General features: G+C 41.0%; 1 protein-coding gene across 1 annotated transcript in view; it reads left to right on the top strand.

The window, feature by feature from the left end:
* The window catches only part of SLC28A3 (solute carrier family 28 member 3), a 37,958-nt gene extending 17,041 nt beyond the window's left edge, over positions 1 to 20,917 (top strand). Inside the window, exons 6-18 of the mRNA XM_085312415.1 lie at positions 1,780 to 1,924; positions 3,648 to 3,761; positions 5,234 to 5,311; positions 8,232 to 8,312; positions 9,351 to 9,431; positions 10,485 to 10,610; positions 11,740 to 11,870; positions 12,722 to 12,890; positions 14,445 to 14,642; positions 17,211 to 17,292; positions 17,992 to 18,090; positions 19,861 to 19,984; positions 20,815 to 20,917. Of these exons, the coding sequence (XP_085168541.1) occupies positions 1,780 to 1,924; positions 3,648 to 3,761; positions 5,234 to 5,311; positions 8,232 to 8,312; positions 9,351 to 9,431; positions 10,485 to 10,610; positions 11,740 to 11,870; positions 12,722 to 12,890; positions 14,445 to 14,642; positions 17,211 to 17,292; positions 17,992 to 18,090; positions 19,861 to 19,984; positions 20,815 to 20,917 (1,531 nt within the window). The remainder of the gene's footprint in view (positions 1 to 1,779; positions 1,925 to 3,647; positions 3,762 to 5,233; positions 5,312 to 8,231; positions 8,313 to 9,350; positions 9,432 to 10,484; positions 10,611 to 11,739; positions 11,871 to 12,721; positions 12,891 to 14,444; positions 14,643 to 17,210; positions 17,293 to 17,991; positions 18,091 to 19,860; positions 19,985 to 20,814) is intronic.
* Positions 20,918 to 21,362: the final 445 nt, after the last annotated feature.

A 21,362-nucleotide genomic window follows, 5' to 3' on the forward strand; every position in this document is an offset into this window, starting at 1 on the left:
TTCTAGATACCAGGCACACTGTTAAGATTGCAATGGTAATGGTGTCAAAAATCTTGACAGAGGATGTAAAAAAATTCCTCTAATTCAGGTAGGTCAAGCTAGTGGTGGCAAGAGATCATATCTGGAGAAATCCAGGTGTATTGTGGCCTTGTGCATTCATTCTGGAAGCCAGAAAGTACCTCGCTGTCACTCACACTGAGAGCAAGCCCTGAAGTTGTTATAACATGTGCAAGCTACTGAAGAAAAGTGTGTTATCCGTGTCACCAATTGTTCACATATCCCCAAATCAACAGATTGTAAGCATTTTAAACTTAGTCAGCAAACAAAGCATGCAAACCAAATTTGGTGTACTAAGATCACACAGCTTTATTTGGGATGGTAGACATTTGTTTCCTGAAGAATTAAGAGGAATGTTTGTTACTTGTGGGGGGAGGAGGAATCTAATGAGGCTCTCAGAGGTTCCTAAAGTTCAATTAAAGTCTCATTAAAGAGGAAATCAGCCAGCTGTCTTGACTGTCAGCCTCTTTCTAAGAAAGAGCTCTAAATAAGAATCATTCTGGATTCAGAAAAACACTTCCCAGCTTATTTTTTTAAAGATTTTTCAATTATTTTTGCCCCAGAAACAGGAATTTTTACTCCCTCTAGGAAAAAAAAAAAAAAAAAAAAAAAAAAAAAAACACCCTGGAAACAAAGGTGCCATAAACACTATTTGTTCTTCTGCTCAGGAGCCACACCAAAGAGCAGTGGCACTGAGCACCTCCAGCAGACAACCTGGCAACCTCCTTGAGGGGAAGAAGTAAACAGAATAAGTGTGCACTGATGACCCTATAGAACAAGCCAGGGGCAGTAACTTCTGCATTTATGCAGGCTGCAGTCTGTTGAATTGTATATATTAATGATCAAGTACTTTACTGTCAGGCATGGTTTCTGCCTGGAAGAGAGAAATGTAGAAATTCAGGCTATGGCGTTCTGTATTGCAGCGGCCAAGCTACAGTGGTTTTGGACCAGATCTGAAAAAATGTATTTAGGTATCTTGGTACTTCTGAAGTCAGTGGAAGTTAAAAACAACAGTTAGACACAAGTTACTTTAAGAATCTGGCCTATGTTTAGTTTCCCTCTCTAAAAGTGGGATGATATATTTCCTTGTTTCTCAGGCTGTTGTCTGAAAATTTCCTTCAAGATGAGACCTGAATACAGATCAGTCACAATGCGAAATGCATAAATGCTGAGCACAGATGCACACATCGTTCTTGTTGCTGTTTCCAAGTGAATTAGAACTGTTGTGATTAGAAGCTAATTTTTCTAAACAGACTACAGCTGATTAAAGGGGTAAACAGCTTATGATCTGCTCCTCAGTGACAGCTGTTTCACAGGCTGACTCGTCAAGCCATGCAGTGGAGTTCATGAAGAATATATGGCCAATCCAGCCTGCCTAGACATTAAGAACTGCTTCAATAAAGAAGTCAGGAAAGGAATAGAAGGAGAGAGTGATAAAGGAGGGAATTTCATCAAATTCCTTGACAAAAATAATGCCCAGAGAAGAGAGTGATTCATATTTTGTTGGATTTCCCCCACACTTTGATTTCCGAACACAGTTGGAGGATGCTTCTTCTGACTGTCACTAATGGGTGTTGCTGTCAGGGTAGCATTAGCAGAGGCAGGTCTTGCTTATGGAGAGCTACACAGAAATGTAAGTCTGGAGGAAAGAAGAAGAAGAAAAGGAATACCTAATCTCTTTCAGGATGTCACACCTGATATCATCACATCCTTTTTCCACAGGGTGCTCTGCATAGCCCTCATTGTCGCTATCATCTGCTGGCTCATCTTTGACACAGCAAAACAGGGATACCGCCAGCTGATCTCCTTTGGGGGGCTTGTGATGTATGTTCTCTTGATGTTTATCTTTTCCAAATATCCTGCCAGAGTGAGTATTTAGTCCTTTCTGGAACTTCTGTTTAATGCYTCAAAAACTGTTCTCCTTACCCTCACATGAGGCACTTGGCCAAGTTCAATAAGGGAAGCAGAGTGTCCAAGAACATTAATGTTTAAACTTGCCAGAACCTAGACATGTTTCATTTATGAGGAAAGCTCTTTAACCCTGAGGTCCCAGGAAGCATGTGTGGCCATACCAGTGGCTGGCTCACACTTCTTCGGGATGCCGTTTCCCTTCCTTAGTACTAGCACTGATGCGAGCAGGGACATGTTTGCTCCTGGAGCATTAGAGCAAGCCGAGGCAGGCTGGCTGCTCTGCACTTCCCAGCTCATGGCAGGCTCACCACTGCTTCCAGGACTTCACCAGCACATTTCAGGGTACTGTTGTCAAACCAACACAAATTGCGTGAAACTGGAGACCTGCCTCCCTTCTGAAGCACTTCTCTGGGCACCACCACCCCTTCCCCGTGCCAAAGGTTTGATTCCCACTGGAAATGCAGCAGCTGAGACCTAGTGGAGACCCCCATGTTATACTAACTCACTTCCATATGCTTTCAGTGCCCTTTAGTTTTCCAGCTGTGATGTCCACCTTAATATGCTGTGATATTGCAAAAAGGTGTACCTCTGACAAATCTCACCTCAGTTTTCACCCCTGTGTGTATGTCTTCTGTATGTCTTCGTTAGTCGTATAGTAATCCACTGCCCAGGTCACCATGTTTCACCAGTATTTTTTCCACACTCCTACATCCATACTGAAGCTTTTCTTAGCCTAAAAAAGAAAAGCAACAAAAAAAATAAATCCACAGGGCTCCTAGGTGTATAGTTTCAACTAACCTTCAGCAGGGAGTCCTTTTTTCACACTGTGTGCTCTTCCATGGGTCCTCATTATACCTAAATTGGCTTGTGTTATTCAGATATCTGGATAAATTAGAGGAAGGTATCTCAGCTCTTTGCCTTGTAAATAATCAGATTAAGTTTTCACAAGACAAAGATGTTTTCTGGAGTGGAAGAGCAGGAATCTGCAGTGAGCTAGAGAATCATAGGAAGCCGCAATTTTTTTTATAACTATCTCGATACCATGTGAATCACAATATTGAGTAAGGCTCCTATCAAGTATGCAAGCTAATTAAAGCTGGGGAATATGGAAACAAAGCTGAAGTTATCCAAGCACACAGTAATAGATGTAGCAGAATCTCCCTGTTCCCATGCCAGGTATGCAAGGAATTCCCATATTCTGTTACTTTCATTGATGTTTCCAGTCTTCAGTGTAAAGAAGTAACACTTTTCTGCTGCCCTCTTTCTCCTTTTATTTTATTTCATTTTATTTATTTATTTATTTATCTTTATTATCTTTAAACTGAGACACAGGAAGGATTCTTTCTCTTTGTTTCTCGTTACTTGCAGCCCATAATGCCATAATGGTAAAACAGAAAGGAAGGCAAAATGGGCACATACATATTTATACCTCATCAGACTCTCAGCGGCTAGCTCAGATGGAGACATTCACACTCAGGACCTTGCAAATTAGGAGAATATAACTCATCTCCTAAATCTCCTAAAGTCTGTTTTGGCAGCTGCTGCTATCCTGCTGTATAGTCAGACAAAGCTCTTACACAGACAAATCTCTTACATTATTTTAACAAACATTCTAAAATGTATTATTATTTCTTTAAATAATAAGTAGTTTCTCTGCTTTTATTTTTCTATCTGTCTAGGTTGCTTGGAGACCAGTACTTTCAGGAATAGGACTGCAATTTTTTCTTGGGCTTCTTATCCTGAGAACCAAAGTAGGGTTTGAAATGTTTAACTGGCTAGGCATTCAGATCCAGGTAAGATACCACACAGATTTTGGAGGTTTTTAAATCATTTTCTATATTGAGACTCTTACAGTGGGAATAAGAGTTAGACAGTTCAAGGATCCATTTGACCCTAAATGTTTACACCTCATGAGGAAAACTGGGTCCTCAGAAAGATAGCTGTTCACCTGATTCCAATCGTATTTCTCCTGTTAATACAGAATGCTGCAGGACAGGCTAATAGGTAATGATCATAGCAATAGCTGTTTCTTAATGGCCTTATCTTCCTTGGGCCGAAATGATTTTTGCACTACTACAAACACAAAAAAACTATTAGCCACAGTGCTCCTGGAAACTCTTAAACATGGCCCAATTCCAAAATATCCTTGCAAGAAGCCTTATACACTTAAACGCCTAAGGATTTTGCATGCCAGAGCCGCCATTGTCATAATCCTTCAAACAGAATAGCCCACTGGCCCCAAAAGCATATTATAGTCCTTATGATGTATAATATGAAAAAGTAAATTTGCATATGGGTGGCAAAATCCATAGCTGGGACCAAGGAGACCTACTCCTTGCGAGGGGCAAGGGATCCCTCCAAAGCGGGGAGGGATCCAGACACAGGTGCCTCCACAGGCAGTCTACAGGTGCTGAGCTTTAAAAAAAAAGTCCRTTACTGGAAAGGAATAGATAAAAGCCAAAAGAGGATCAGAGAGTACCCCAAAAGGACATTCTGCCTCCTGATGCCAGGAACACTACTCACACTACTGTTCCTCACAGTGCAGGTAATTAAGCTTATTTAAAACAAGAAAGTGCAGAACATAATCAGTCCATGGGAGTGGGAAGCACAGGTTCGATGTCGGACTGCTAATCTGCTGGCAGCCTGAGTCAGCTGGACTTCGATACCAGCTTCTCCATCTCCCATTTCAGCTCAAAGCTGGCCTGGTGTGCCTTTTTGCTAGCGCCATGCGGTTTAAAGCCACTCTTTACCACAGCTCGTTACTTCAGCCATTACATCTCCATTTTAAGATGTATCATTAATTGCACGTCTTGACTTTAGGAACAGAGAAAYGCATCATAATATTAGGATTAAAAAATAGTTCCTTCTTTTAGGCCAGATTTTGTCTATGGTTTTCATAACTCATTGCTTCAGCCATTTTTAAACTTTATCATTTATTGCACATATTTGCATTAATGGGGCAGCATCAGCATTTAAAAAGAAATCTTTCTTTTCAGGTAGCTTGTGGCTCTTATCCTGCCAGGTGTGGCCGATAAACATGCCCTATGCCCTTGCCATTTACCTGTGTAGTCTGAAGCAATCTGCACTCTGCCAGGAGCTGGGGGGAGACCCCCAAACTTAGCCAGATGTAGAGACAGCTAAGCCAGGACCAGGTATACAGAGCTCTTCAGACCTCTGCAAGAATCTCCACAGAGCAACCACTGCAGTGTTATTTGGCAGCAACCCACAGCTCATGACTAACTCATGTTGTTTTCTGCCTCTGTAGACTTTTCTGGAGTACTCCGATGCAGGGGCTAAGTTTGTGTTTGGTGAGAAGTATACAGATCATTTCTTTGCTTTTAAGGTAAGACAGCTTTTATATGTGCTATACACACGGCAGATAGACAACTGCAAATGAACAGTTTGGTTGGGAAGCGCATTTGTTATGTGAGTGGTGATACACCAGCACAGTCACCAGAGAAGTCAACCCAGAGTCAATCTCTTCCTTATTATGAGAAGAAAATTTGGGAACATCACATAAAACTCTTAATTTATTGCCATACATTGAGTTAGGTCACACTTGTTTAGCTAAATTGTAGCAACATATTTTACAGAAAAGGCAGCTGAGAGTCCACAAGACAGAAAAATAAGTTTAGGAAGTTTTTTTTCCCAAAAAGCAATTTTGACCATGCATTATTTATTTCCACATACATTTCAGTTAACTTATGCAACAAAGCAAATTGCTCCTTGAGCCTGATGTCCAACCGTTACCTTCCCTGCTATGCACAGGTATTTCTGCACATACAGTGTACCCAACTGCCCAAAAATACTGAGGGAAGATGTTCTGAAATGTCTTGAATCATCCCCATGCTACTTTTTCCCATAACTGTCCTGTCTCCCAAAYCCTTAGGAGATGCCTCCTCAAATCCCACAGTCCCAGCTGCAGCAAGGGGGACTCCGACTCCTTCCACCTTCCTCAAATCTCATGTCCATTAAGGGCTACCTTTGCCCCCCACCCATACTTCACCACGTGCCTGCACTCAGAGCAGGGCAGCTCTGGGGCACCCTGAGGTTTTCCCCTCCCTCTCCCTGTCCTGCACACATCTCTGCTGCCCATAGATAAACTGCCAGCACTGACACTGCTGCCCAGGCCTGAGACTGACCCGCCGGTGGAGGGAGCACTGCCAACAACGCTTATTAACTCGTGCCATTCATCTCCCTCGTTTTGGCGCTGGGAAGGAGAGCACAGGGAGGGTGGTGTCCATTATGCTTATTTTAGAGCAAAATTTTGCCAGTATTTCTCCTACCACTTTTTTTAATTATATACTAGGTGAAAGCTAGCCTAGACATGACAGATGACCTCAGTGATTATTTACCTATTAAGTAGTTTTCTCTGCTACTTTTTTTCTGATTAAGACATAACGTAGTAGGTACCATATTAGATAGCTGGGAATACAGGCAGGAGAGTTTGCACATAAAATAAGCTCCAACCTCTCTTTTAAGTCGAAGTACAAACTATCATATCTGGAAAACCAACTTTCCATTTTTTAAAACCGGGAGATACATTCAGAACTGACTGCGAATGAAAAATGGAAAAACATATTTTAAAGTTAATCCGAGGTATTTTCAGACGAATATGCGCAAGCGGCAAGGCAGGGGGTGCTGACTGTCACCTGCCGTAGACAGAATGTTGTTTCCCCTCTCCTTCAGCTCCAAATCACAGCTACACTTGAGATCTCTTTTCACCCACTTGGAATGAAAGACAGGAGGGTAATTGCTTGGGTTTTTACCATCTGCCGCACACAGCTTACACTTGCCTGCCTCACTCCCTGCCTCTTCAGCTCCTTTAACTGAAGAGTTACTTCAGCCGGCATTCCTGTATAACAGCCCACGTACAGGAACACGGCGAAAATTTAGCAGGGGAGAAAGGTGCTGGTTTTACGGGAGTAAAATTTTCTTCTGGCACAGCCCAGCGTATCACAGCTGGGGGATCCCATGGCTATCCCCGGGACCGTTGCTAAAAAGGCCAGAGAATCCAGGTTAACTTCTCGACAGGCACGAGGAGCTCTAGCGCTCGCTCTTTCTGGAGAAAGGCTCTGACCGCATAAACTGAGTTTCCAGAGCTTTATCAAAATCGGTTATTGTATTAACCCTCCTCGAGAAATGAGCAGCTTTCATTCACAGAGAAGTACCAACACCTTTGTTTTTTTTTTCCCCCACACTCCTTTTCACTTCTTCACTAATTTTATTTATAATGTGTTATGCCCTCAACTGAACATACTTGAAAGCTTTCTAACATCAGTGGTACTGTTTCAAACATACCTAACCTGTCTGCTTTATTTTGGACCTTTCTGGGAGACTTTTTTGTTTTATAAAGAGCATAGAAATGATAAGATCCTGTATGTTTAACACAGCTGTGAGCCATCTGATGCTAGCTTTATTAAGGATGAAAAACACAGCCAACAGCTTGTTAGTTATCAGGTCATGTCTGATACTTAAACTATGATTCTTCTAAATTTTATGTTTTTTAAAAAAGTGTTTTTCCTTCAGTTTCTGCAGCTATTATATATACMCATGTGGAGTTCTTTTTAAACATACGGTGTCCATGGTTACAGTTGYAGAGCTCTTGAAAACTCAGCACTGGCATTGTAATCAGTGGTAAAAGTAGTGTGGGGTAATGAAGCAAGGAGGATTTAGATCCAGTGCGCTATTAGCTGAATTCACTGAAATCAAGTCAGCTACAACCCCAGCCGAATTTCTTGATCTTCCGAAGGATTTCCGTACTAAAGCTTATATATACCAAAGCTTTCATAGCAGTCTAAACCAAAATTTTTATTTATTTATTTAAAAATAAAGATAAGAGAAGTTCAGTTCTGAATTCTATATCACAATTTCATCATATGTATTTCAGCTAATGGTTTTCAAGGTCTACAGGCRTAGAGATCCAGATATTTGTAGATGCCAATATCCTGTAGGTGGTTGAGCCAATTAAAACATGGCTATAAACAAACATTTATGTTAAATTGAACAGTTTCAAAACTATCACAGCTATGTGAGAAAACTATCCAGATACCTGAAAAGTTGTGCATTGTAACACAACAGCCATACACAGCAAGCCTAGATTATTAAAAGTTTTATAGCATAAGGAAGCAAGCTAAATGACTTGTTTTCAAGAWCTTGAAGTACATCTCAAGAAGACTTGGGTCTCCTTTTAAAAAGTTAAATGATCTTACAAAAAGGAAAACCACTCTGAAAGTGTTAATGATTTTGTGTCTTCAAATCAGGTCCTGCCAATCGTAATTTTCTTCAGCACAGTAATGTCTATGCTTTACTACGTTGGATTCATGCAGTGGCTCATTGGAAAGGTACTAAACTTCTGCCAGCACRTTTTCATTTGCCTGGTGCCAGACAYCTATTGAAAACATATGCTAAAACTGTAGCATTATCCGCAAGTAGTGCGGCCAGGGCCAGATATACGAAAGTTAGTTTATTTCTAACCTGGGAATACCTTCAAATTTTACCACTCCAAAATCTTTATCATCAGCATTTAGGCATCAGCTAGGACATTCCCCCAAATTGATCTCATTCATAATTTCACACTAATTGTTGGCTTTGCCTGACTAGCTTTATTATAACATATTTCTCTGAATTTTCCTTCTTYCCCCCCTGCAAAATGCAAGCTTAAAGTTAGAGTATAGCTAGTAGATTGCTGCCTACTACCAAGTACTGCAACAACAATTATATATTGCATATATCTTTCTGTCAGAGATCCCTTGAGGATGTATCTCTGAATGCTTTTAGCTGCAGGCACTGGTTTCTGTCTTCGTGCTTTGAGCATGAGTGCTGCTAGATCCCCGATCCAGCACTAGCTGAACAAGCTTATAGCTAAACACAACTTTTTGCACTGTGGTAGTTTTAGCTTATTTGAACTTACCCTAAAAAAAGTTTTTTGCCCTTGTCATTCCCAAGATTGTTAATATAAGCACTACAGACCTTACCAGCTGAAATAATATGTTGGAGTTAATACAAGTCATTTTCAGCCTTAATCTAAATTCCACATTTTTTTYCTCTTCATATGATCAAAGTCCTTTTGGATTGGTATATATCTAAAAGACATGTCAAAATATCTGCTTAAATTAACTTGGTTTGATCAGTTAGTTTCCAGGCCAATGGCAAGAACARCCTAGAGTCTTTGAGCGTTGTTCTTGCAATTCTGCTGACGTATTCTAAACCTGCCTTACTGAGGTATTCTAAACCTGCATATATTAAATGAATTCACCATATCTTGAAATAATTAGCTCATGATGTATTGCAAGTTGGCCTCAAAACTCTTACGTTACATGATTAATTCAAAACAAATGTGGATTAAGCAGACATTTTTTTTTCTTTCTTAATCATTTTAGGTTGGTTGGATAATGCAAATTTTCATGGGGACAACTCCTGTCGAGTCTCTAGTAGCTGCTGGTAACATATTTGTGGGACAGGTGAGTTAGAGCATGGAAAAACATAGAATACTAGCACAGGATTAGTTAATGCTAGAATATGAAAGACTGCTGTTCAGTAAGCATCTGTATTTAACAAAATAATCACTTCATACAAGGTTAGGACTCCTGGACGCATAGTTGATTTCCAGGATGCCAGAATTGCATTAAGTTTGTGCGTTAGCCTGTTCTGGGAACATCATGTCCTCAAAAAAAGGAAATCTGAACACAAACCTGGATAATAGATTTCCCTTAAAACAAGTACCAGACTAGCTGAAATCTATGAAGAAAGGGAAATAAAAATAAAAATAAAAACAAAATAAGAGAGAGTGCACAACCAGATGACATGAGAAGAGGGCATATAGGGCAGGCATGGGCAGGAGAGACAGACCACAGAAAACTAAGATACAAGGCTGGCTGTGTAATATCTTGGCCCCCCCCCCCAAAAAAAAAAATGGGAAAGAGTCTAATAGTCCACTTTGATTGGGAATCTAGTAAAAACACATTACAGGAGTGCCCATCCAGAGCTCTGAAGCAGAGCAAGGAGATCATAAAGTACTTTCCAAGCCCAGAAACAGCATAACTACAGCTGTGGTGTTTAGCAGGGGTGCATCACTGTAGCCTGCTGCTTCCAGTAGGTCCATGCACCACTGTTCCCAGCATGAGCAGACACTCACACCAGAGGGGTCAAGGTCTTTACTTTGACTTTAAAAACTGGTGGTATGCATGTTTTATGCGATGTACTTACCTGTGTGTCAGACCCGTGGCCATTCCTAACTTAAAACTGACTTGGGATTTCTTAGCCACGTCATCATGCCTTTGGAAGAATCTCTAAAACTACCAAGAATTATCAACCAGCCAAGAGGAGTGGTGGCACAATTTTACTTCTTATGGGTGGTTTWAAAAAAAAAAAATCATTATTAACAAGATTAGTTAATTAAAAACACCTGGGAAAGTGGGATCAGCCAGTGATTTTCCTGTCCTCTTATTAGAAGAGACCGCTGAGGTTTATTAGGAAATTCTTTGTCTGATGGCTTTTTTTTTAAAAAATTCTAGACAGAGTCTCCTCTCCTGGTACGGCCCTATTTACCATTCGTCACCAAATCTGAACTCCATGCAGTCATGACAGCAGGATTCTCCACTATTGCTGGAAGTGTCTTAGGAGCATATATTTCTTTTGGGGTAAGACCAGAAAAGAAAACTGAAAACAGGGTTTATCTGAAATTATGGAATATAAAAGCCCAGCTAGACTGTTTTGGAAGTGTATCTCTGTAATCCACATGCTTTTTCCTAAAGAAATAACCATGCAGATCTATCCTAATTGTAAAAAAAGGCATCAAGATCTGACTTGCAAACTCTTGCTGGTAACACAAACTTCCACCTATGCAATACAGAGTCTGCCTGTCGTAGCTGAAAAGGAGTGACGAACTTGCACTTATTCCTACAGTCTGGATGAATGGACATATGGAGCATGCTAAATGATCAACTCACCCACTTCTGTGGCTGTGATACAGACAAAACACTCCAGGAATCGTTATTATTCTCATGAGTCTAAGCAGTCTGTTCATGAGGGAGCTTCTAGCAATGCTGTGCATGGCCATGCTGTAAATGCTATAAATGACTGCTATGCTCGGGAGCTGACAGCACAGATTTGGACAGAAAAACAGGCAYGAGGAAGTGATTTATAATCAGAGTCATCAAGGGACAGTTGACAAATGTGTTAATTCTGTATTTATATAAGCACAGCTGAGAGGCAAAAGCAAAAAGGAAGGGAATTAACTAAAAGGATCAAGAAAGCAGGGGAAGGAAGTGATGGATAGAGATACTACAGAAGTTAGCAAAGGATGAACTCAGGAAATTTATGAAAGAAGAGAGAAAAGGGGAATGTCAGACCATGTAAAAAAAAAAAAAAAAGAAAGAAAGAAAAAAGAAAAGCGGGAAGTTTACAATTTCAGGGGACAAGAAACAAAGAATGGCCATCATGGGCATAAAGGTGTTCTTAAGGAGTAGACACTGGGTCTCACCCCAAAAGCTCTGCTATTGTTATACTGTCTTGTCCTCCATAGACCTGTTTTTTGTTATTATTACAAATATTCATACTTTTCACTACTTAGATTTTTTCCTATCTCCAGTTAGCTTTCTCCAACATTGCTCCTTCTCTTCTTTCCCTTATGAGCAATGTATTCTTTTTAACGCTCCTCCTGTACAAAAAAAAAAAAATCATTCAAGCAACTGATGATTTTAATTACTTTGCTTGGGTTTGCTCATGATAAGACTGTCAAAGCCTATTTTCTGTCACCTGGATTTCTAGGTTTCTGCTTCACATCTACTGACTGCTTCTGTCATGTCAGCACCAGCATCATTAGCCACCTCCAAACTATTCTGGCCTGAAACTGAAAAGCCCAGACTAACTCTGAAGAACGACCTGAAAGTTGCAAAAAGGTGAGTTGATCTAGGCTTATACTTACTTGTAAAACTCATACAGGAATCACTTTGGAAAAAATAATACATCACATACAGCATCAAAGGCCCTATATGGTATATTTGCAAGCAATAAATTTTTTCATACCAGTATCTCTGTAATCCTCATGCCCCAAATAAGTAGTTTCTGAATTCAGGTCCAGTATGTCCTAACTGCATGAGGTATCATTACCCAGTGGAATAGGCAGAGAGCAGCAAAGGCCTTGGGCCATGCAATAAACTCTCCAAAGAAAGAGGAAAATATCTGCCCAAGGTGAACTCCAGGATATTTTCCTGTTTGCTCCATTACCATCTTTGAAAAACTCTTATCAATGCCGGCAAATGAAAGCAAAGGTGAAGCAGTTATCTCAATGACAGCAGCAGAGAACTCGTTGCCCATATGTGGGGGAGATTCACTCCACTTTAAAAATGATAACAAAGCAGGATGGTTTCCAAAGAGCTGCTCCTCATCAGGCTGGACCTCTCTGCACAAGGGCCAATGGACTGCCATTGTTCACTCCATCCCAGTGATGCTGCAGGCCGTCACGGTGCCGGGACCTGAGCCAGAGCCTCATGCTAGCTTTGACCAGCAAAAGCACTGGATGCTGTGGCATGCCCAGGAAGTGACTCCAACCATGCCAAAATTCCTCCTCACGGCTGCAAATATAATCCTCTCAGTGGCCTCTGAGAGGAGCCAGGGTAAAAACATATTCCACCGTATTATTTTACCTAGGAGTGCCCAGACAGTTTGGTTTCTAATCAAGTCTGTGTAACTGTTATTGTGCCTTGAACTGAAAAATTTTCACACTCTGATTTTGTTTTCACTGACCAAGTGAATCAAATAACCTTCTGGAAGCTGCCAGTCAAGGTGCCTCCGCCTCCATCATACTGGTGGCCAACATTGCTGTGAACCTGATCGCCTTCCTTGCTCTGCTGGCTTTTGTTGACTCAGCCCTCTCCTGGGTGGGGAATCTATTTGACTATCCACAGCTGAACTTTGAGGTATGGTCCCCAGCTCCTTCACATGGCTTACATGCATCTATACAGTTCTCTTCTTCAAATTAATTGCCTCATTGGCTAGAGCATCTGAAGAAATGTATATTTTTATGCACATGTTACAATGTCTTTACAGCTGAATCGAAAAATAGTTGCCATGCAAGCATTTCTGATTCTTAAGTCCATCTACACCTTCCCACTGAAGTGTTCCTGTTACCAGCAAAGCAAGTTTATCAAGCATTGTATGCTAATCCTGCCTCTGCTGATGTGGCAAGGCAGTAAGGTCTGTTTACACACACCTGCAGGCCGTTAACATCCCATTCAGCTGAACACCCAGCATCACTTTAGCTTCAGATCACCCCACCAAGTTCTTAGCACTCACTAACTTCACCCAGAGGAGAACAATGCTACAAGCCAGGGCTTGCCTGAACTCAGGGTTTACTTAATACCGCTTGGTTCCCAGCACGTTGGAGCTGGGAAACTGTATCCCAATCCATCAGCTGAACAAACAGGTTTTAACCACGACTTGTCCTTTGACCTGGGTCAACACATCACTTTTGACGAGGTGGAACAGTCTCAGTACAAAGAGTTTGAGCTTTTTGTTTTACAAATTACTGATGCAAGCGTAGTATGAGCACAGATACAATACCAAGATACAGGAGCTAGCAGACACAGCATCAGCAGTATTATGATGTTATCTTATCAGCTTCAGGGATTATTCCACTGCACAAACATCCCCAAAGGAAGAAAGACACATGCATGCATACTTCAGTCACACTATTGCAACAGCCTAGTAGCAGGACTGGGACAGACAACCCACAAGAAGACAAGACTCACAAACATAGCACATTCAGCTATCCCTCCTGAGAGATACTGACCTAGGGGTATCTCTCTTTTCAGGGGTAGAGTAGCCAGGTGGAAACAGTCAGTGCTTAAATGCCTGAAGTGGATTCACTGAAAATAATCTAACCAAGGCCTTTCAATGCCAGAGCTATTTTCTCTCTTATATAAAAACAAGCTGTTCTGGGATATGGGATTTTTTTATTTGCTAAAAGTTTTTATGCTAGGAAAAAAAAAGTACAGTTTTAATTATATCAGATGCACAGCTTTTATGCAGAGGCAAGCCCTTTGTTTGCACCAGTTGGAGTCCAATAACATGATAGAGGAAATTCATTAACATGCTTGATTTAGTCAGCTGAAGAACAAGAGTTCTTTTTCCTCTTACCAGCTCTTTGAACTGATCCTTCTTGTCTCCTGCACAAACACTGTCCAATCTAAAGTCATTGTCTCGAAAAAAAAGAAGGCACAGAAACATTTATTTAGTTTTACATGTAAAATTAGGGACATACCTAATTACTTTGTTGGATTGAGATTTTGGGTTGGTCTTTCATAATTATTCAAGCATAGCTTCCTATTAAAAATCCTGGGTCTCGCAAGGGTTTTAGCAACATGAGTCTGCTGAAATAAAACCATCCTTTTCAAGTTTAGACACCTTATCAGATGCCATTGTTCTTTGACCAACTGCCTCTACTGACCAGCTCTGTCTTACTCATTTTGCAGAACATTTGTGCCTATGTCTTCATGCCATTCTCCTTCATGATGGGTGTAGACTGGGAGGACAGTTTTGTTGTTGGAGGACTCCTAGGTTACAAAACCTTCTTCAATGAATTTGTGGCTTATGAGCGCCTCTCAAAACTGATTCACAATCGAGAGAAGGGTGGGAGCATGTACATTAATGGTGTGAAACAGTATATGACCGTAAGTAATATTTTCTATTCTACTGATTTCTTGGATCTAATTCTTTTCTACTGGGACTCAGTTTATATAGGCACAGTGGGATAAAGGTGGCATATTATTTAGAAGCATATTTTTCAACAGCAGTATTTAATTATTAAAATGCATCCCATCTTTGTGAGGCTGCCAAGACAGTCATCACATTACATATCTCAAAAGTAAAAAAACAAAAACAAACAAAAAAAATACCAAACAACAACAAAAAACTACATAGCCTTTGAAAAGGGAAATCCTCGGGAACACTCAGGATCCCAAAGGACATGGTACTTGGTTTCCAGATCAAAGCAATGTCTCTAAGATGAATTGCTCCCCACCTCATTTTTCCTTAGCACATCCTTCTGAGATACCCTCTTGCGAAAATCGTGGGTAAGACCTGGAGAAGCCTCCAGCCCACAGAAGTTTGCCCAAGCATTAAACTCTGGGAAAGAAATCAAGCAAGCTTTAGCTGGTGGAATTTGAGATATTRCTGGCACTTCCTCGTCCATGGCAAACCTCTGCCAGAGGTTACATCCCGGTGCAAAGAGTAGTAATACAAAGCATGTGGCTGCACCTCCTTTGAAACACTCCAAGTCYGACCAGTGTGCTTCAGTTACAGTGGGTGAAGATGTTTCTCTCATTCACACTTTCACTCAGATTTGCCCTACAGTAATAGTAGCTACTACAATTCACTGAGGAAGAAACCTCAGGATCTCAGCACTAAGCATCCTAGCTGTGTGCACAAGGGCCCCTATCTGGGAAGCGTCCTTTTCTGTAGCATTTAATCTTCACCTTTACTGGTGTGATGCTGCAGATAACCACTTTATAGACATGACTGAGAATTCAAGTCCCTCACCACTTGCATTCCTTAATAACAGAACATATTTCACGGCTGGAGGTACAAAGCCAGGTAGCCAGATCAAATACTTGCACTCTTGCCCGAGAATCCATTACCAGTATTGCTAGAAATAGGACTGTGGGCTAGGTGGGCCCCTTTGCTCTGTCCAATACTGTCATGCTATGTTCTACAAGGGGATACGACTCTAAACTCCTAAATGAATGCTTAGGGGTTTTCTTAAGCCTGGAAGTCAGTCTTTAAAGTTCTGATCCCGTCATCTATATTTTACCTTTCTCAATTTTTTAGCAAGATGCAGAATAGGACTTCCTGTCTTCCTTGTTTGTACCTACAAAGAGCCAAATTAACCTTCCATGGTAACAACCTCTGAGATGAAAAAAGTAATTTTGATTCACTCACGTAAAATTACCCAATAACAAATTTAATTATGGCAGGACAGCTCAGCTGAAAGTACGCTTGGCCTCCAGCTTTAATTTCTATTCAGCTTCAGAATTCTCTAATACATCTAAGCCAGATATTTGGTCAGAGAGAGTGAACAAGCTCTGAATTGCCTCACCTGAGTCAGTAATAACAAGGCTTCCTGTTTTCTGAGCTAGGAGAACACAAGTGAAAGCGGGGAAATCACAGCACACAAAGCCTTTTCTAGGAAAGCAGATAGAGTGGGTACTTGAAAAGCATTTTCCTGTATGTGTGCAAAGTGATTGAAAATACCTACAAATTGGCTTTCATAAAACAGGAATGGAAACAGAGAAACCTGTAATAAACAGGAAACCTACTGGAACACTCACTTGGCAATCTTCAGCTTGCACTTAAAATACTGTAAATAAGACCCCAGAGCTGCCAGGGTAAAAAAATCTATTTGAAAGAGATGTTGCCTCCCTTCCAAAAACATTTGAACTAAGTTTGTCTCATCAAGATGCATAGCCTGGTTTCACCCAAAGCTGTCCTGTACTCTGTAAAGGGTCTCTCCATGGTGGGAGACAGGAGGCAACTCACCCTTGTCTCTCCTCTGTGGTCCAACGTGGGCCAGCACCGTACAGGATAAGGTGGCTGAAGTCAGGAAGGAAGTAAACTGCTTACAGGACTCTGATGGGGCTTCCAAAATTGTAACMGKGCTCTGCCTATCTCCACAGCAAAGCAAAYGCTCTCTAGAGCRCCCGTTTTCCTTTGCWCCCTCTGTGCACAGTGTGGATAATTCTCAGAGCAGCTKGCATATGGGGCCCTCTGTTTTTCCRGGAATAAAGAAGCCAGGGATATATACAAAAACGTGAGATTCCAACACAGTATCGTAGATGCCAGCTAAGACAGCTAAGAACAAGTTCAGCTCAAGCTTTCTGACTAATATGCTCAACAATCAGTAGCTAAATTGACACCAGTAAGATAAAGTTGATCTGTAATTACTAATATTTAATTCAATCCGGCACGGCAATATACATAAACAATACAACAAACACATGGTTTATGAGTCCTCACCTGCACTGAGTGTGAAAACCTCCATGGTTTCAGAATGAAAACAAGGCTAAAGGCTTTGCTCAAAGCCATGTGGCAGCCAGATATCTTGTGGCAGCACCCAAGCAAAACAGAGTGATTTCTGTACTCCAAGTATCGGGCCACAGTGCTATTTTTAACACCTGTAAGCCAGCGTGAGATATTTCAAAATGCTGAATCAGCCGTTACCTGCCTGTGTGTTTGTTTTTCAGGTTCGCTCTGAAACCATTGCCACCTACGCTCTGTGTGGGTTCGCCAACTTCGGGTCCCTGGGACTGGTTATAGGAGGCCTGAGTAAGAATGTCTTTCCTTACAATTTATTTGGCAAGCAAAAGCAAAGCAAAGACCCAAAAGGACATGCTGTAGGTGAAGCTTAGCATCACTGGGGGTGAGGGGCTGCTCCTCTGAGGACCAGGACTTGCCACGCGGGAGGGCTCCTGCAGTGCGTACTTGCAGGACAAGAGAGGCTGAGGGGACAGTATGGGAGAGCCAGGCCAACTAGCCAACCAAGCGACAGCCCCCTCGGTTTTCAGGATAAAACAAATGTCTCAACTACCTGCTAGTCTGAGGGAGAAAACTGGCCATCTTCTCCAAGAATGTCTCATATACGAAAATTTAAAAWTGGATTTCTCAGGTCTCTGGGAAAATGAAGCCATGAAAAAGTCTGCAGGGATCCCCACCAGAGGACCTGCCACTGGCCCTCTTCCCAGTGGAGCCCACAGCAGGGCAGCGCAGAGGAGCAGGACCAGCTGTGGAGCCACCAGGCCCGTCCCCAGTGCTGCACCTGGGGCCTCGCTCACACCCGTTTTAAAGAACCAGCATCAGCATTAGGCAGTCAAACATCCCTTTGAAAAATGTCACATTTTCCTTCCTTGGTTTGCCCAGTTAGGACCACAGGTTAGGACTTCCTTGCACCATGGGAGAGTAAGCAGGTTCACTTTCTATATGTCTGTATGTATTTATGTTCTCCACACGCTTTAATTTTCTTCCTAGCAAGCATGGCTCCATCCAAAAGAAATGAAATCGCCGGTGGTGCTTTCAGAGCAATGATTGCTGGGACYGTTGCCTGTTTCATGACCGCCTGTATTGCAGGTAGCCTGCATAAATTTGGTGCATCTTGCAGTGAGTGACCACAGGGTGGCAGTGCAKCGGTACCATAACTGCCGCTGGCCAATTCCTGTCACTTAAATGCCAATCTTTACAGGTTTGACAGGATTTAAAGCCAATATTCAATGAAAAGTTGCTGCAAACTGTACTATTAAATTATTTGTCTTATTTCTTCTTCCATATCTTACGTATTGACACTGCATTCTGTTAGCCCATGTGTAATCACTGACTCAGGAACAAAGAGATAATTGCAAGTTTTAGATGAGTTACAATCCCTCCTCCGCATCGCTGGCTATGAAAATACAGAACTAATTATAGAGCGGGAAGGGAGGAATGGGACAAAAGGAGGATGCAAGAGAGAAGGAGTGCAAAGGAGTGAGGGAAGCTGAGCACTTTTCTGTGTTAATGTTAAACGGATGCTTTGGGCTGATAACCTTCCTGCAGCAGGGCTAATCTGCATTTAAGTTAGTGGAAGAGCACTAGGRTGGGATTCAGCAGAGGCTCCTTATTTTCAAAGCCACACTTGAAAGCTGAGTAAGCAAATCACTATGAAACAACCATGTTTGAGAGGAAATGAAAAATAGMATCAGTCATTCAACTGCCTAATTAATTGACCAGATATGATTCAGTAGCATTTGTTACCCCTGTATCTAATGATCCCTTTCCCAGCTTTCTTTTCAAAACATGTGGTATCCAGAATGGGTAGAACAAAACTCAAAGCACTGATACTCTTTCCATCTTGCTGGTTCTTTTAGCTGTAGTGTATCTGTATCAACCCCAGCTTTTCTATCCTTTTATGTTCAACCAAATCTCATACATTTAGAGGACAGGCCTACTCTACTTTCTGAAAGTTATAAAACTGGTACACTTCACCTCTTATGAGTCTTATAGCACTCTCTAAGATTTTGATACAAAATACTATACTGTATAATTGAGGCATTAAGAAGTCTTACTGAAATGTGTCACTTGAAAGCCCCTATCCTAAGAATTTAATTGTGAACAGCCGTTGCCAAATCTTTCAAAAACAATAAAATCTGCTGTGGAAACAAAATTATATTGCACACACTTCTGCCATGGCAAATGCTTTCCTTATGGCCAGCAGAAGGTATAAGAGCCAAGTAATTTTTACTACTCCATTTTACATTAAGAACATAATAAATATGTGGCCAAGCTCTGAACACTAAACACAATAAGTGGCTATCATTTTCATGTTTTCCTGACTCCATTCCTATAATGAAAGCTGATGTTACTATTTACAGGACATTTTGGAGAACACCTAGCCAAACAAGATAAGATAAACCGTCACTGTTCCTGTTAGAAAAATAAAATGAAATGAAATAACGTCAGGTCTTGCATTTACTTGCACTGCTATAAATGTGTCACAGCTCCATTTTAGTTAATGAAGGCAGATTAATGCCCAGCCAGTGAGAAATGCATTAGCATACCTTTTTAGAAGCATTAAGAGGGGCAGAAAAACAAAATGTTCCAAGTGTAATAGGAACAAGAGTTTAATTTCTAAAGAAAAAAAAGTGTGTCTGATCACTCCTTAATCCAATTCTATAAAATGATTCAAGTTAACAAAAATGCGATTTAGGGGCTTCTGTCTTGCGTCATTTTATAGAACCATCTCTGAGAGTGCTCAGGCAACACCTTCATTCTGATCAGCCAGGAGGCTTCCCTCAGCCCCGGTGGCTGACATCCCTCAGTCTTACATCTTCTTCGTTACTGATCRACAAAACTGTATTTACTTCACAGGAATGCTGTCTGTCCCTGTTGTGGAGGTTCCCTGCCTCATTTTGTTAGGCAATGCCTTCAACTCAACAAATTTCTCYGCCAACAGCACAGTGCTAGTTGAATGTTGCCAGGAAGTCTTCACCAGGTACTAAGAATCTCTCTGTCCTTTGTCACTGTAATTTCAGGAGCTCAGATATTCTCCAACAGCCTACTTTTTTTTTTTTTTTTCTTCCAACTTAGCTTTTTTCCCAGGTGTCTGCTCCCCATAAACTTGGCTGTTTTTAAGTAAATGAATATTTGAATGCCATTTGAAGTCTTTTCCTTTTCTATCACATTTTTCTGTTACACGTGAAAACATACATGGAATCTGCGTAGAACAGTAGAATTCACAACATACATACATACATCTCTTCCTTGCATGCCTCAGTGTAAAAAGCAGCCGTGAAACTGGAYGTGCGCAAGCATATGCATATTACTTCAGAGAAAGTCCCACTATTATGAGTTAATGTTCTGAATGAGTTTATCATAACTATATCAGTGTCACTAACTTCTGAACAGAGCAAAAATCATCTGTGATACTGAGTATGTTCCTTCATTTAAATTTTCTCTTCTTTCCAGCTTTGGCTCCTCACAGTAATTTTAACTCTACCACATTGCCACAAAGACTAGAACATCCTTAGTTTTCACCAGAATCAATGCTGAGCAAACGCACTGAAGATATAAGTATCTTGAATAGTGAAATGAAATTCTCAATCATTTCAGTTATCTACGAAGATACATCTGATGCACAAAGGCTTTATATGGAAAACTAGACACAAACTCAGTAAAATCAGACCATCTGGACACTGCACACAGCCAGTGTTTAGGATGGTCTAGTTTAAAGTCTTATGAGAATAAATGTGTATGTATGCATATATGTACATTCCTCTATGAGAAAAAAAGTCAATCTGATTTTTTCTTTTCTTCTTTTCTCAGTATAAATGAGTCGAAACCAATATTCCCTGGAGGAAACTACAGCCTGAGCTCCTGGAAAGGATGTTGTCAAATACTAGACCTACCTGCTTCTCATTGCAATTGAATTAAGCCATAATTTGGGATCAGGATAGTTTATAACAAAGGAGTTGCTTTTGTTGGTGGAAAGGTAATGAGAAATGTCTTTTTCCACAAAAACTGTGGAAAATTTTTACCTTTATTTCCCCTTTCACACAAGCCTAATTCCTCTGACTTGTGTGGAGTCAATACTAAATTAAATTGGGATAAATGCATAAAAGCTGAGATCTCTTGCTACAGATTTTCTCCCCCATTACAGCTCAGAAAATAATAGGAAAATTTTTAGATGGGTTTCTGAGCCTGATTCTGCTGATTTCATTTGTACACTGAAACAGTTGAGTCTATATAGTGTATTTATAGTGTAAAACTACTGCAGGCAAGAAGAAGATCAGGTGCAGCGGATTTGGCTGCTAGAACAGCTGTGGACTAGAAATAATATTCAAAATTGCACTCCACTCCTACTGGTATTTCTG

The sequence above is a fragment of the Rhea americana genome, unplaced genomic scaffold, assembly GCF_003343005.1.
Source record: "Rhea americana isolate MKP2758 unplaced genomic scaffold, rheAme1 scaffold_11, whole genome shotgun sequence".
In the NCBI taxonomy this organism is placed as follows: Eukaryota; Metazoa; Chordata; class Aves; order Rheiformes; family Rheidae; genus Rhea; species Rhea americana.